Here is a 15,434-nt window from a genome sequence, read left to right as displayed (position 1 = left end):
TATAATCGCATTGTCATTGTGAATTCTATGAATATTAATTATGCTTAAACTTTCAAACCAATCATGCAAAAGACGAAAATAAATCAGTTCTCAAAAAATTTCTGTATAAGCCGCCAAATTGATCAGTTTATATAAAATCGAATCGACAGGAAAAAAAGAAGTCACCATGTATAGTTGTTTTCGTAGAAAATATGTAATTCGTTTTATAATTCAAATAAAAGCTTCTCTATTTTTTTTTTGATAGCTGTGATCTGATCACAAATACTTTCTAGTTCCAAACACTAATCACCACGAAGCCTGCATGATCCATGTTTTCTTACCACTTAAATACTTTGGATAGCCAAAAAAAATCGAATATACTCATAGTTGTGAATCTTTTACAATTAAGCCAAGTCCACTTGGTTCTCTATCCTTTCTTTGTCAATCAAAACGATAACAAGATGTACAAAGACATTATCTTTGATTACATACGCGATCATAGTAGATGATGGTATTATTCTAAGATAAATATTATGTAAGTATGAATAATCAGTTTGATTACATATGTGATATGTATAAGATATACAAATTCAATGATATTTATTAAATTCTTCTTTCACGTACCTACTTTATGTTATGATTTCTAAACCTAGTGTAGGAGGTTGGTGCTGAGCATTTTCAATCTAATCATGAACTGGCCAATAACTAAAAGATAAGAAGTTATAATAACAAAAATAGAACTTATAACCGTTTTAAAAATTGGACATAAAGTTTGATCACTTTTGTTTTATTCTTCATGCTGACCACAATGGTCATCAGGAATATGAATTAAAAAAGCAGGATAACAATAATTAACAACTAATGTTAATAGGTTATAAACAGATCATGGTAACAACTAACAACTAGATGTCGTTATAGGCTCTCGTTGTACATTAGCCAGCTTAAAGAGCCGTCTTGAAAATCATTATTCTACATCTATACAAATTCTACAAATCATCTAATTTCTCGCGCGTTCTTAAAACACATGCTATAAGCTGGCTAATGTGCTATAAACTATTTTAATAGAGATTTGATAATTACGAAATAATTTTCATTTTACACAACCACTCTAACATTTGACATTTGAATTATCTCCTGTTTAATATAAACCCCTGCACATATGTTACCATTCTATTAGATGAATTCGACTCGCATATTAATAAACATCATCAAAATATACAAGTCTTGTACACACTTTCGTACGGCAATACTTATGACATGGTTAGATGCACATGCACATATATCAACATCACGTAGAAAATACTAGAGTTTATGTCACCATACTTTTATTTCCCTCAATTTATGTAATTAATATTCGTTTTATAGTTATGTTTATATCCAATAATGCATTAGATGATCACCAACTCCTTATTTGAAACTTAAATATATGGTCATCAGAAAATCATTAATTAAGAGTTTTCTTTTTGTGATACAACTACAAGCAATCATCTCGTTGAATATAGGGGGCCTATCCTAAATAGAGCATGACGTTTTATACTTTAAATTAATTGTCAGTGACCATATCCATATGTACTAATACGAACCTCCGTGATAAACCACCGCTTGCGTAATGTACTAAAGTATAAAAGTATTACTAAGTGCGTAAAAAGTAAAAGTGGTGCCATATTTATTCATTTACAAACTCCAAAGACGTGCTGCATGTATCACGTAACCGTGATTTGCGACGAAGATGTATGCACTTTTATTTTTGTAACTATCCTCTCCGCCAAGAAATGCTCCCCACTATTCCAAGTCAACAAAGACAAAAAGTATCGAAATAAATAAAATATATAAAGTCAAAGCTCTCCGGTTCGCGTTTTTTATTATCATACATCTAACCTTGGTATATAATCACCATCCATCTTCTTATTCTTCTTCATCTTCTCAATCTTAATAACTTGAAAAAAATAGAAAAAAGAAAATGATGGGAAAAAGAATAGCTTCCTTCAAGAACTTAGCCAAGAAAATGAAGAGCATCAACACAAGAGAAGGCGGCTCCGAGTCAACTCATAACGAGTCTCTCCTGATCAATGAGGCGGACGTCGCGGCGACTAAGACGCCTACGGGAACGTTTGCGGTGTACGTAGGGGAAGAACGCGTGAGGCGCGTGGTGCCGACAAGCTATTTGAACCACCCTTTGTTCAGGATGCTCCTTGACAAGTCACACGACGAGTTCCACTGTTTGGATCAGAAGGTTATGTTGGTCGTCCCTTGTAGCCTCTCCGTTTTTCAAGACGTCATTAACGCCATCGAGTCTTGTAATGGTAACTTCGAGTTCGGTGATTTTGTCGAGGAGTTTCTTTGACTTCTTGTGATAAAAAATAATATTTGTTGTAGTGAAAAACACCCCTTTGTTGCGTGGTGTGGATTGTTTTTTTTTCTCCTGGAATTTGTATTCGGACATATCGATTATCATTACACAATGGGTTAATTTGTCAAATAACCAAATTCATAATTAAGAGGATAACACTGATTTTGACATAATGAAGAAAATATCATTTATGCTTCAAACAATCCGGTTATACTTCTCGTAATTACAAGTTTACAAGTTATCGGTAACAAAAGAATAAGATGACCAATGGCGGAAGTAGAATTGTGTTTCACAAGGATCAATAATCATATAATCAAATGGCCAAACGTAAAATTTTATTGAACAGGTGCAGATAGAATGTTTAGACTTAGATTATGAGGGTCAATCACAAAATACTAAATTTGTCTATCATATGCAAATTGTAAGAGTATAAAAACAAAATTTGTCAAAAACTACATGTATCAATTGACCCTCCTAATAACAAGGTGGCTCGCCACTGGAGATGACGTCGACGTTTTAAAGTGTGAACACCATTAACATGTAAATTATTCCCAATGGGAGCTAAGGAGCACATCCACGTCACTTATGTTTTACTGCACATATTTTTCATTGTAAACAGTAAATGTGGGAATACAATACAACTCTGTTACATTAAATGGTGTATTCCATTTATTTACACCGTAAGTCTATTCCACGTCTCTTTACATAATTATCTATAGGATTTGATTTAACTCTAAAAAGTAGAGTTAAAAAAGAGGTGAAAATGAGTGGAAACAAAACAGGTGGAAAATAAGAAAAAGAAAATAACATAAACATTTTACTCTAGCAAAATGTGAAGTAATCTTAAGTCTATGTTTTTCTCTATTTAAATAGTAAGTAGAGTTAAACTGAGAAATGTAATTTCCACTTAATTGGTAAACTTTAAGTGGGATTTGGAGTAAATTTATTTTTAGAGTAGAAGTTACTCTAAAAGTACAATACAGTCGTACTCATAGTTTAAATCATTTTTTGGTTTCCTAAATTTTTTTTTCTTTTTCGTTTAGAATGTTTGGTCGCTTTAACCTTTTATGGTTCAAACATGTTTGGATGTTTGTGTAGACACTAAAGGTGTGATTGGTAATTTGAAGCTTGATTAGGGTGTGATTAGTAAATTGACAGTTTAATTAAGGAGTAAAAAAAACGAAAAGAAAAAATGAGAGGAAATGTTTACTCTACTCAAAACAAGTGAGATAGTGTACACCATTTTTTTAATTTATCAATCCAAATGGAAATCAATAATGGTTACAACTTACAACAGATAACTTGGACAAAAAGTTCACCCAAAAGAATCCAACTACACTTCTAGAAGGATACACAACCAAGCCGCATACCCCGTAGCTTCGGACCCAATATTTGTGGTTGTCAGATACTAGTAGAGTAATAGTCCACCAATAATGAACTCTGAATCTTCCTTATCCATCAGAACAACCACTGACACAGAAAGATCTTTGGCACCTCTAAAGAAAAAGGAGAAAAAGGAGGCTACCGAAGATCCATACTTGAGAAATCTCCAATCGCTATGGATAAGGAAGCAAAGATAGGAGGTAGATCAGTGCCGTCGTGAAGCCAAAGAATACCGTCAACTGCCTGTCCGCCTCCAAATATTTCCACCTCTTTATTGCCGTGAGCTATATGTCAAGAAGAAGTGCAACCATCAACCGAACGTCATAGAAGATCCACGCGCTGACGTCGTTCTTAGATTGCACAAGCCAATTCCAACGCATCAAGTTTCTCAGCTCGCGAAACTGATAGAGCTTCTCCCGAGTAGCAAATCTCTCTGGTGAAGAGACCACAAAAAGCCAACTCCGAACGATGGTAGATAGAGATATCTCTCTAGACGCCGATAAAAAGAAAGCTTTGACTCTATTGCCCCACTCCACCGCCTGCCTTAACATGATAACCACCGAAAGTAAGAGACTAAGAGTTTGACTCAATGATGGAGGTGATAACGAACAAAGAAGATGGAAACTGAAAAAAAACGGAAAAATAGATGAAATTCTTACAAACCCTTACCGACCTCCACACACCGGCAAAAGAGTCGGACACCGAAAAATCTCGGTTTATTAAATCGTCGGCAAGAAGATTTTATTTTTATTTTTAAAGTTATTGGTTTTCAGACTATAATTTACACTATTCTCAACTGTATTCGGACGAAAATAGTTGAAATATATATTAATCTAATTGGAAAATGTGTAGAAGATTATCCAATCATACTCTGAGAAGAAGGTAGTGAGAGAGAGCAATTACAAAAGGAGGTAGGTTTTGCCTTTTTTATATTAAATTTGAATAACAATTTTGTTTCTTATATTACTGAGAAAGAGCAATTATTTGTTTCTTTTGACATCTAACGTTTACATACTTCTTATACTACTGAGAAAGAGCATTTTTCTTCAAGGTAATTGTTCTTGGAATAGCAAGTTAATTGTTAACATGATATGCCACATCTTATTTGTCTAACCATCTTGTCTAAAATGTCTAATTAAAAGTTATTGGTCTTATTTGTTTATTTTCAATTAAACATCTTGTAAAAAATGTCTATTTTAACATTACCAGTCCATCACTCCTTGTATCCAATATCCATAACACATCTGGTTCCTGAAACACTAATATTTGAATTGTATGAAAAATCAGTGCTGATCTTTCAAGGTATTATTAGATCAGAACCATTTTATTCTTTTTGAATTTCCTATGCTGAAGCTTTGGGTTGGGTTTTAAGAATGCTCAAGTCTTAAGAATTTACTTTTTCTCATTCCATTTTTATTAGTGACTAGGAATGGAACCCCCGCGATGTCGCGGAGGAAAACTATATTAACAATAATATATAAAAATGTTTAGAACCAAAAAATAATAGTAAATGGAAGTCAACATTTAAAAATATTTATATAATTAATATAGTTAAAAATGAAAGGACAAATTTAAAAAAAATTTAAATTATTAAAAATTAATTGTAAATAAAAGATATGAAACTGTGATAAAAAGATCCAGTCTGCTAAATCTATTTTTGGTTTAATATTATCAATAGAGTATGCATAGATAAATATACAAACGATTTGTTTTTGAGAAAGTGATACAACTCTTCAAAACATTTTCTTGTAATGTTGAATTATTGAAAACAGTACTCCCTCTGTTTCTTATTACTTGATGTTGTACTCCAATGCATAAATATTAAGAAAAACTATTTTTTTAACAAAAACATCATTAAATTACAATATAAAATTAGTTTATTTAATTATATTAAAAATAAAAAAAAATTCAATTGGTTACATACTTTTTGATAAAGTTAAAGTTACGTAGATTTGTGCAAACTTCATATATTATGAAACAACAAAACTTCTCTAAACCTTCAAGTATATTGAAACAGAGGGAGTATAATACAATTTTTTATTTATAAGACGAGATTTTGAAATATATATTTTAAGAGTCTTAAAAAAAAAATCTAAATAAGCCTGCCAGATACCTAAACACCAAAAATACATGGTGAAAAAAATCTCTAATAACATTTGTGTGTTTTTATTTTATTTTTGCTTTTCAGTTCTAAAATTCACATGCAGTTGCTAATGTTTGATTTCTTTAATTAAAATAATAAATTATGTATCTAATAATTTAGAAACTACAGTTAAATGGAAAAAATTTAACAATTCAAATTCGTCGCTAGAATTTAAAATAAAATTAATAAATTAGAGAAAGTTGAAAAAAAAAATCTGGAACTCCATGTCATAGTAAGCTATTTTAAATATGAGCTTCATAGTTTAATAGGTTTATAACTTTGCAGTGAACTAATAATATAATATAATTGATGACATATACGGTGTATCCCAAAGTGATGTGTTTTTCATTGTAACTTGCCATTCTTCATCTCTTTATAATAAAACCTTTGCAACACATGCACCTCTAAAATGACAATAAATTTTACCATCAAAATTTCATCATAAATTTAGAGTCGTTTACAATATAATTGATTAACATTTAAAGGTTAAAGAACTTGTCCTAAAGAGTATTTTGACCCTTGTCAAGCCTTAGGTTACACTAAATACTTTTGTAAGATGAGACAACTAAATTTCCTTTTTTCTTTTAGGCTAAGATACAAGAGATACAAACAGAAATTTTCGAGGTTTATATGGGATTCTAAAAAGAACTTTTATGTTCCTTTGGAATAGTGAATCTCTCTTCCTTTCTTTGTTTTAATGTTTCTTTTTGTTGTGCTTTTTCATTGCTCACAATTATATATATATATATATATTTATATATATAGATCAAATATAGCAATGGTTAACCACCAAAAATTGCAATGGTTGATCACCAAATGTTGCAATGGTTGAACATCAAAACTTGTAATGGTTAACCATCAAAGATTATAATGGTTCATTTAAATAGTTGCAAATATTCATCCAAACAATCGCAACAATTCATTTAAATGGTTGTATTTGTTCACTTAAATCTCTAAAAACATTGCATATATATAAAAACAAAGAAATACAGATTTAATAAACAAAAATAATTATAAGCGAAAAGGTATAATACACAATTCTACCCTTTTTATGCTTGATATAATACTTGTGGAAAAGTTAAATAGTACTTACGTATGATTGATACAATTATACACATCAACATTTTATTTGTGTAATGTTTTGGGTGACGTAAGTAAACACACGAAAACAAAATTAATAGAATTGAAAAAAACATGATTAAGAAGAAATATTGTTGCAAAAAAAACTATAAAAATTGAAAGCAGTTATAAACTAAAAGACACCAAAAACTGTTATGAACAAAAATATACAATGAACATTCATGAGTAAAACTATAATGAAAAGACACATTTCTTAGAATTAACTGGAATACAATTTTAAAAATAAGAACAGTTATAAACTAAAAGGTACCAAAAAACTATTATGAACAAAAATGTACAATAAACAGTCATGAATAAAATTATAATGAAAAGACACATCTCTTAATTTATTTATCAGACATCACGTGATTCATCTCATCTTCTTCATTGATGAGAAGAATCTATGAAAGTGCATTCTAGGATGGCTGCCTCGCTTTAAAACCCATCTACTGTAAGGGTTCGTTGTCTTCAAGCTTTCTACTCTCAGTTGTAAAAACCATTTTTCTGCAAATCTTCATATGTATTCTCTCAATTTTTCTTTTCCGATCCACATGAACGATTATATACATAAATTTTCTGACATAAACCATCAGTTATCGGTAATTTCTGACATAAAACTCCGACAACATTTCGTCCACTTTTCTAAGGTTTCCCCGAGAATATAATCCATTGTCAGAGCACTGATTGTTCTGAGGTATTACCGACAATAATTTCTTAGAACATTACGTACGATACCCAGTTCATTGAAATTTATTTTGTATGCGGCAAGATATTGACAATATGTTTTTGAGAAAACACCGAGATTCAGACGTAATTCATGTATTCTCGGAAAGTGATCATAAACCCCATCAGAATCTTTCCGACGATAGAAGTTCTGGGTAATTGTCCCTGGAGTGAACGAAGATTTCTTGTAGTGAATGATTTGGGAAGAAATAAAAAAATGGATCAGAAATCAGGAATTATAAGAATATGAGAAAAATAGAAATAGTTAACTGGTTATTAAACAGAGGAAGAGATGCAAACCAAGGGTCACAACTTCATCGGACGCAGTGCTTCATTAACAGACACGAAGCTTGGTAGCGTCGTCTTCTTTAAAACAAAAGGTAAGTCTAATCTCAACCTTTAGATTAAAAAGTATGCACTTTCAACCATTGGACTAAGTTCTATTTTTTAAATAGATGACATCACCTAAAGAAAACAGAACCCTTGGATTGAATACCAAATCAATCTGAAACGTTAGATCTTCTTCTTTTTTTTTCCTATACAAAAAGATGACACCAGCAGATTCTAAAATTCAGTTTGCTATTATATCAAATCCGTTTTTTCTAAACCTCTGACGTCATTCCTTTTTTATAGGAAAAAAAAATAAAGATCCAAAGGTGTAGTATGTTTTGAATTTAACGTATAAGATTTTGTTTTAGATAAAACTATGACGTCATCTTCCCTTTGAGCAATGGTCACCAATTCATAGCTTTTCAATGGCGCCGCTTTACATAAACGGCATAACCGTCATTGGCCTTAAAAGTCATCTCTTTTCATAAACTTATTAATAGAATGGATTATAGTTTATTCATCAGATTGTCTCTCGCTCATTGTCTCTTGTCCTCCACATCCAAACCTGGTCGGAAAAAAATTCGTTGGACACTCGTGGCTGCTGATCGATCGTTGTTCCTCTCGCCCTCTCTCCTTTCCACTAAATCAATTTGCTCACTGTTTCTCCATTATGTGTTCATCAACAACTCCTAATTAGGTTTTGAAAGAGATGAATAATTCTCTTTAAATCACCGAGTCAAACGTTTGAAAAAAGACAAAGTGTAAAAAGGGGTTAAAACCTATGTTTGAAAACGCCAAGTACGCGGCCGAGTTTACGGCAGACAGGCATTCGGCGGCAAGCATACGCACTGATTGGGTGTTATACGGTTGAGAAATCGGATCTATATAAAAAAATGTAGCTTTTCATGTTATCAATCAATGGAGTTTCACTAAATTCAGTAGAAAAACAAGAAAAATGATGACGGCGGCGTTTGAAAGAAGTTGACGGCGGCCTTTTTTTTAACACTGAATCATGTATTTTATTAAAAAAGAAATAAGTTCATGACGTCATACATAGATGCATGAAAACTGCATAACTACAGCAGTACAAAAGTGAAAGAACATTAAAATAACAGATACGAAATCAGTGCCAGTAGGTACCATTCAAAAAGGAGAATGTAATAAACTTCAATCCTTGATTCAGGGGATATTCATCAAGATGAAATGCCAACCTGAAAACAATTTAGCATTTGCTGATGTTGTTATTACAATGCGTTTTCTCCGTTGGGTTGCTGAGAGTTCGATCCAAACTCAATATTATCCCAAATGAACACGAACTTTAGTTCCCCTGAACATGAGGAAATGCATTAGTTTTACAAATAGAAAATAATAATAACTGTGTATGATAGAAAAGTAAAATGTGGAAAGTTAGTATTTGATATAAATAACCATGTCTTGCTAAAGCCACGCGTGTGTGCATCGCCAGTCAAAACTGTCAATACGTTTCCTATTATGTGTGCATCGCCAGTCAAATCTCCTATACAAGTATACAACAAAACGTGTATTCATGTAACTGCTTAGAACTTTTTTTTCCACCATTCTATTATTAGTAGATTAGTGAAAATTATATTTTGAAAAATGTATGATAGAGACTATTTATAGATTTTTAAAAGACACAACCTTTCAACATTTTTGTAAAAGACATAACTTTTAAATATTTTTTACAAAAGACACAACCTTTCAATCAATTTTTTAAAAAGACACAACCTTCTAACATTTTTGTAAAAGACACAACTTTTTAATTTTTTTTTACAAAAGACATAACCTTTCAATCAATTTTTAGAAAAGACACAACCTTCTAACATTTTTGTAAAAAACACAATTTTTAAAAAAATTTTATAAAAAACACAACCTTTCAACATAAGTGGATTCACAACCTTTGGAATTAATTGGGATTGCTATTATTAGTAGATTAGCTTAAAATACTGAAACCTATGCTATGATGAAGAAACTTATCCCAGAAAAATAGTTCAATGAACCTTTGAAAATTTATAAACATAAAAACATAATGTGTTTAGAGTAATAGTAGTAAGCTTTAAATAGAAGTTTAGTAGGTAATACTTTTTCATCAGTGCTCGTAGACGACTATGTAGTGGACAAAACAAAAATCTATCTTTTCTTCATCAAGAGCTCAGATTTACACTAAGCGATTTCCATTCCCAAGCATTATTTGGGCATATCATCAATAGAACTCCAATACATTTGGTCATCTCTACAAAGTTAAGTTGGGAGTTGGGAATAGTTTGAAATAAAAATCCAAGTTTATTGTTAGAAACCATAACCTGAATACTTTCAAAATATTAAATAGATTTCTTCAGATTATATGTGATTTTCAAAATTATTTCTTTTTAAAAAGTATTCGGGTTTAGTTTTCTATTCGTAAAATTTGAACAAAATTTGAACCATTAAAAGGTTTAACAAATATTTCTCCCATTTCCTTAGGTGTTAATTTAAGTATTTCTAAATTTAAATATCATACATACATTTCTATTACAAAAAAAATCAAATTTCCTAAACCTCTTCTAAGGTATATGTGTAACATTAGAATTTAATGTTAACAGGAGAAAGGTAACGATTGCGACATGACTCGACAGGATGGTTCATGACTGAAGCCACGGTGGCCCACTGCAAATGCAAACCAAATTTGGATACTTCCAAGACGGTGTAAATCTAAAAGTTAACAAAACACTCATTGCCTTAGGTGTTAATTTAAGTATTTTATGTTTTCTAAATTTAAATATCATACATACATTTCTATTACAAAAAATCAAATTTCCTAAACCTCTTCTGAGGTATGTATATTAGAATTTAGAATTGTTTTTGAAATTACAAAATAAATTCTAAGCGGAAATCTAATATATTAAAATTATCAATTTTGAACAGTTTAATGTTTCAACCCATTATCTTAAGCATTCATTTAGATATCCTATATTTTCTGAATTTAAAGACCTTACTGATATTTGTGCAAACAAATAAGATTTCTTAGACAATTATCTTCTACACGATTAAATGAATATATATGTAACATTAAATATTGTTCCATGAATGTCAGCAAACATTATAAATATCATGGTGAATTATGAAAAAAAATCATGGATGTATACAAAACTTATGTAACATTAAATTTTGTGCCGCGAGTATCAAGTATCAACAATAATTTTGACTATATATTACCTCCGTTTCTAAAGGATTCAATTTTACAAAAAAAAATTCATTTAAAAAAATAACATATCTTACATTTTAAATGCATTAATCAAGTGTGGCAAGCTGAACTTGGTTGACTTGTCCGGATCAGAGGCGTTCTCACTGTTTTTGAGTTGTACCAATTTACTTAACTACAATTAACTAAAATCCACTTCTTTTCTTTTGGTCAAACCATGCAACATTTATATATATAATGTATGCATTTCCCTCACTGCGCTAACCCAGCCGCACCACTTTTGTCAAAGGTGATTAGATGGTTTTGTTGTTGTACTTGTCTTCCTTCCTCTCTTTCTCATTCTTCTTTTTTTTCGTTCCTCTTTTCTTTTTCTTCGTCTTGCATAATTATAATACGTTAGTGTATGGAGGAAGGGACGACTCAGAGCTGCCGCATCTTACTGTTCTTCACTACCGGAGAGCCATGCCATCAAACCGGACTGGAGTTGTCATACATCACCATAGGAGGAGTCGTGCCATCGGAAGCCATCATTGATGCCCTCGCTAATGATATACAATGAAGAGAAGTTTTGATGTTGACCGTTGGAGGCTTGGAGCCTTGGAGGAGCCGTGCCATCTGAAGCCATCATTAATGCTCTCGTTTTTGATATGATATACAATGAAGTCGAGCAGTTTTAACGTGGAGAGAAGAAGTACACGAACCGGAGCTGTCACTGCCAACCATCAACATGCATCACCGGACGTGCATCTCATGCCACCGGAGAAGTAACTACGTTACTATAGCCAATGGTCGAATATCAACCGTTAATGAAGAAACAGAACACATCAATGGAGAGAGTCAAAGAAAATGATTAGAAGATGAGAGGAAGAAACCATGGTTGATAGTTTACAAAAAAAAGAAACGACTGTTGATGAGGAAGAAGAATGAGTGGACCCAAGTGTTTGTTGATAAGTAAAAGACAAAAATTCATTAAGGGAATAAGAATAAATTCACCTGATTAAAATAGGTAGTAAGAGATTTTTTTTTTGTCTTTTGGTCCAAATTAGATTAAGGTCCGATCATAGGCGGGTAAGAGGCGTTCTCACTGTAGCCATAGATAGAATAATTGGAGGGGTGACTGATGGAGTGCTTTCACTCAGCTAATTAGAAATACTCGCTACAGAGTCTTCTGCTCTGACTCATCTGCTTGTCTACTACAGTATTACTCATATACTTTCATTTGCTTGTTTTGTACAGGTTTATGCTTCCCGTGAGAAAAAAAATGGTGTTTATATGCCAAAAGAGAGATACTATCAAGAGGAGGAGAGTAAAAGAAAGGTATTGAGTTTCTGAGAACAATTCAGATTTTTCTTAAGTTGAAGGAACACAGTGTTCATTTGACATATAATAACATGGTAACTTCATGGAATCCGTTGCTTGCTCCTTATGTAGGAAATGGCCAATGGCTGAACAGATTGAACAGATGGGTGGTCAGATAGAAAATTAGCAAAATGTTGGGTTCTTCTTCCTCAATGTCAGAAATGGCTTTTGATTATTTGTACACCGGTCAAGAGCGGGAGTACTCTGATCTGACTAGCAGGCTTGATAGCACTGAGGTATTGCTTGATTCCTTTTGATGTCCCTTTGTGCTTTATGCCTAAATAAACATGCTCTGATACTTTTATCATGCTATACAGAGAAAAACTTGAGCCAAACGAGCAAAATGCTTGCTTCCACAAACAAACGAGGAATTGGAGAAATCTCAATATGCCATGAAGGAGAAAGATTTCATCATTTCAGTGCAGAAAAAAAATCTGGTACTTCTCTAAATTTTTACTCTAGTTAAATGCTTGCAAAATTAGTCTCTAACATGCTTCCGCATTTTGCCAGAAAATATACTTGTTCAACAAGCTTGCACTTTAAAATCCAACTTAGAGAAAGCTACTAAAGACAATGTTTCACTACACCAAAAAAATTGGTCTGTGTATTTACTAATTTGGCTGCCTTTTCATTAGCAATATCATAAGAATTGTTACCTATATGTTCTGTTTAATGCTGTGCAGGAAGAGAGGACTAGCTCAGTGCGGATAACAGAAAAGTGGTAGACAATTATCAAGCAGAGCTCTCTGAACAAATCTCGAGTCTATTCAATATGGTTGCTTCATGTCTGTCCCAGCAAAATGCACACCTTCAGGGTATTAATAAACTGTCCCAATCTCGTTTAGAGGCACACAATAAGGTAGCAGCTGTTTTGTTCTTGTCTGCTGAAAATTGTTAATGTTCTAATAGTTGTCTAGCTTTGTAACACTATCTGAAAATTTATTTGTCCAGGCCGTTCTCGAAATGAAAAAGAAGGTTCAAGCGTCAAGGGATTTATATAGTTTTCACTTGGAGGCAGTGCAGAATATAGTCCGCTTGCACAAGGCAAACTCGAATGCTTGTCTTGAGGAGGTCTCAGCATTGACGACTTCAAGTGCATGTTCCATTGATGAGGTAAGCCTTTGTCTTGTGGATTTCAGTTTCTTGCTTCAGGGGATGAGACAACATCGTCGTTATTTGATGAGCTTCATAATGCTCTTACTTCTCACCAGGGAGAAATGCTCTCTTTGCAAGGGAACTGAGACAAGGTTAATGCTCTGAGATATAACATAGAGTCAGCTTATGCATATTTTGGCCTTGGACGTATACAAAAACTGTTAAGTGTATTGTTTTCATAAATCGCAGAAGTTCCACACGATGATGGAGAAAACACAGGAGATGTTTTCAACATGATCATTGTCAGGACACGTGAAAAGTCTCTAGAAACTTTTAAAAAATACATGGTAAGTTGTTACTCACAACTCATGACCCTCTTCCCTCTCAAAGAATGCTATTCTTATTTAATGAACCGCAGGAGTGTGAGCCCACAGGGACAACTCAGTTGTAGGAGTAAACCGGATGTCCCAACCAAAGCCACCATTGTATCAGAGTGTTATCTACTAATAATAGCAATCCCAATTAATTCCAAAGGTTGTGAATCCACTTATGTTGAAAGGTTGTGTTTTTTATAAAACTTTTTTAAAAATTGTGTTTTTTACAAAAATGTTAGAAGGTTGTGTCTTTTCTAAAAATTGATTGAAAGGTTATGTCTTTTGTAAAAAAAAATTAAAAAGTTGTGTCTTTTACAAAAATGTTAGAAGGTTGTGTCTTTTTAAAAAATTGATTGAAAGGTTGTGTCTTTTGTAAAAAATATTTAAAAGTTATGTCTTTTACAAAAATGTTGAAAGGTTGTGTCTTTTAAAAATCTATAAATAGTCTCTATCATACATTTTTCAAAATATAATTTTCACTAATCTACTAATAATAGAATGGTGGAAAAAAAAGTTCTAAGCAGTTACATGAATACACGTTTTGTTGTATACTTGTATAGGAGATTTGACTGGCGATGCACACATAATAGGAAACGTATTGACAGTTTTGACTGGCGATGCACACACGCGTGGCTTTAGCAAGACATGGTTATTTATATCAAATACTAACTTTCCACATTTTACTTTTCTATCATACACAGTTATTATTATTTTCTATTTGTAAAACTAATGCATTTCCTCATGTTCAGGGGAACTAAAGTTCGTGTTCATTTGGGATAATATTGAGTTTGGATCGAACTCTCAGCAACCCAACGGAGAAAACGCATTGTAATAACAACATCAGCAAATGCTAAATTGTTTTCAGGTTGGCATTTCATCTTGATGAATATCCCCTGAATCAAGGATTGAAGTTTATTACATTCTCCTTTTTGAATGGTACCTACTGGCACTGATTTCGTATCTGTTATTTTAATGTTCTTTCACTTTTGTACTGCTGTAGTTATGCAGTTTTCATGCATCTATGTATGACGTCATGAACTTATTTCTTTTTTAATAAAATACATGATTCAGTGTTAAAAAAAAGGCCGCCGTCAACTTCTTTCAAACGCCGCCGTCATCATTTTTCTTGTTTTTCTACTGAATTTAGTGAAACTCCATTGATTGATAACATGAAAAGCTACATTTTTTTATATAGATCCGATTTCTCAACCGTATAACACCCAATCAGTGCGTATGCTTGCCGCCGAATGCCTGTCTGCCGTAAACTCGGCCGCGTACTTGGCGTTTTCAAACATAGGTTTTAACCCCTTTTTACACTTTGTCTTTTTTCAAACGTTTGACTCGGTGATTTAAAGAGAATTATTCATCTCTTTCAAAACC

The 15,434-nt window shown here is 32.4% G+C and overlaps 1 protein-coding gene across 1 annotated transcript; it reads left to right on the top strand.

Annotated features, from left to right (window-relative positions):
• Positions 1-1,371: 1,371 nt before the first annotated feature.
• LOC125606602 (auxin-induced protein 15A-like) lies at positions 1,372-2,430 on the top strand. The gene has a single exon (XM_048775537.1). It carries the CDS (start codon positions 1,940-1,942, stop codon positions 2,321-2,323), a length of 384 nt encoding a protein of 127 aa, XP_048631494.1. The 5' UTR covers positions 1,372-1,939; the 3' UTR covers positions 2,324-2,430.
• The last annotated feature ends 13,004 nt before the right edge of the window (positions 2,431-15,434 follow it).

The sequence above is a fragment of the Brassica napus genome, chromosome A3 (genome assembly GCF_020379485.1).
Source record: "Brassica napus cultivar Da-Ae chromosome A3, Da-Ae, whole genome shotgun sequence".
NCBI classification, from domain to species: Eukaryota; Viridiplantae; Streptophyta; class Magnoliopsida; order Brassicales; family Brassicaceae; genus Brassica; species Brassica napus.
Note: the sequence above shows the minus strand (reverse complement) of the source record. Positions and strands in the feature narration are given on the sequence as shown.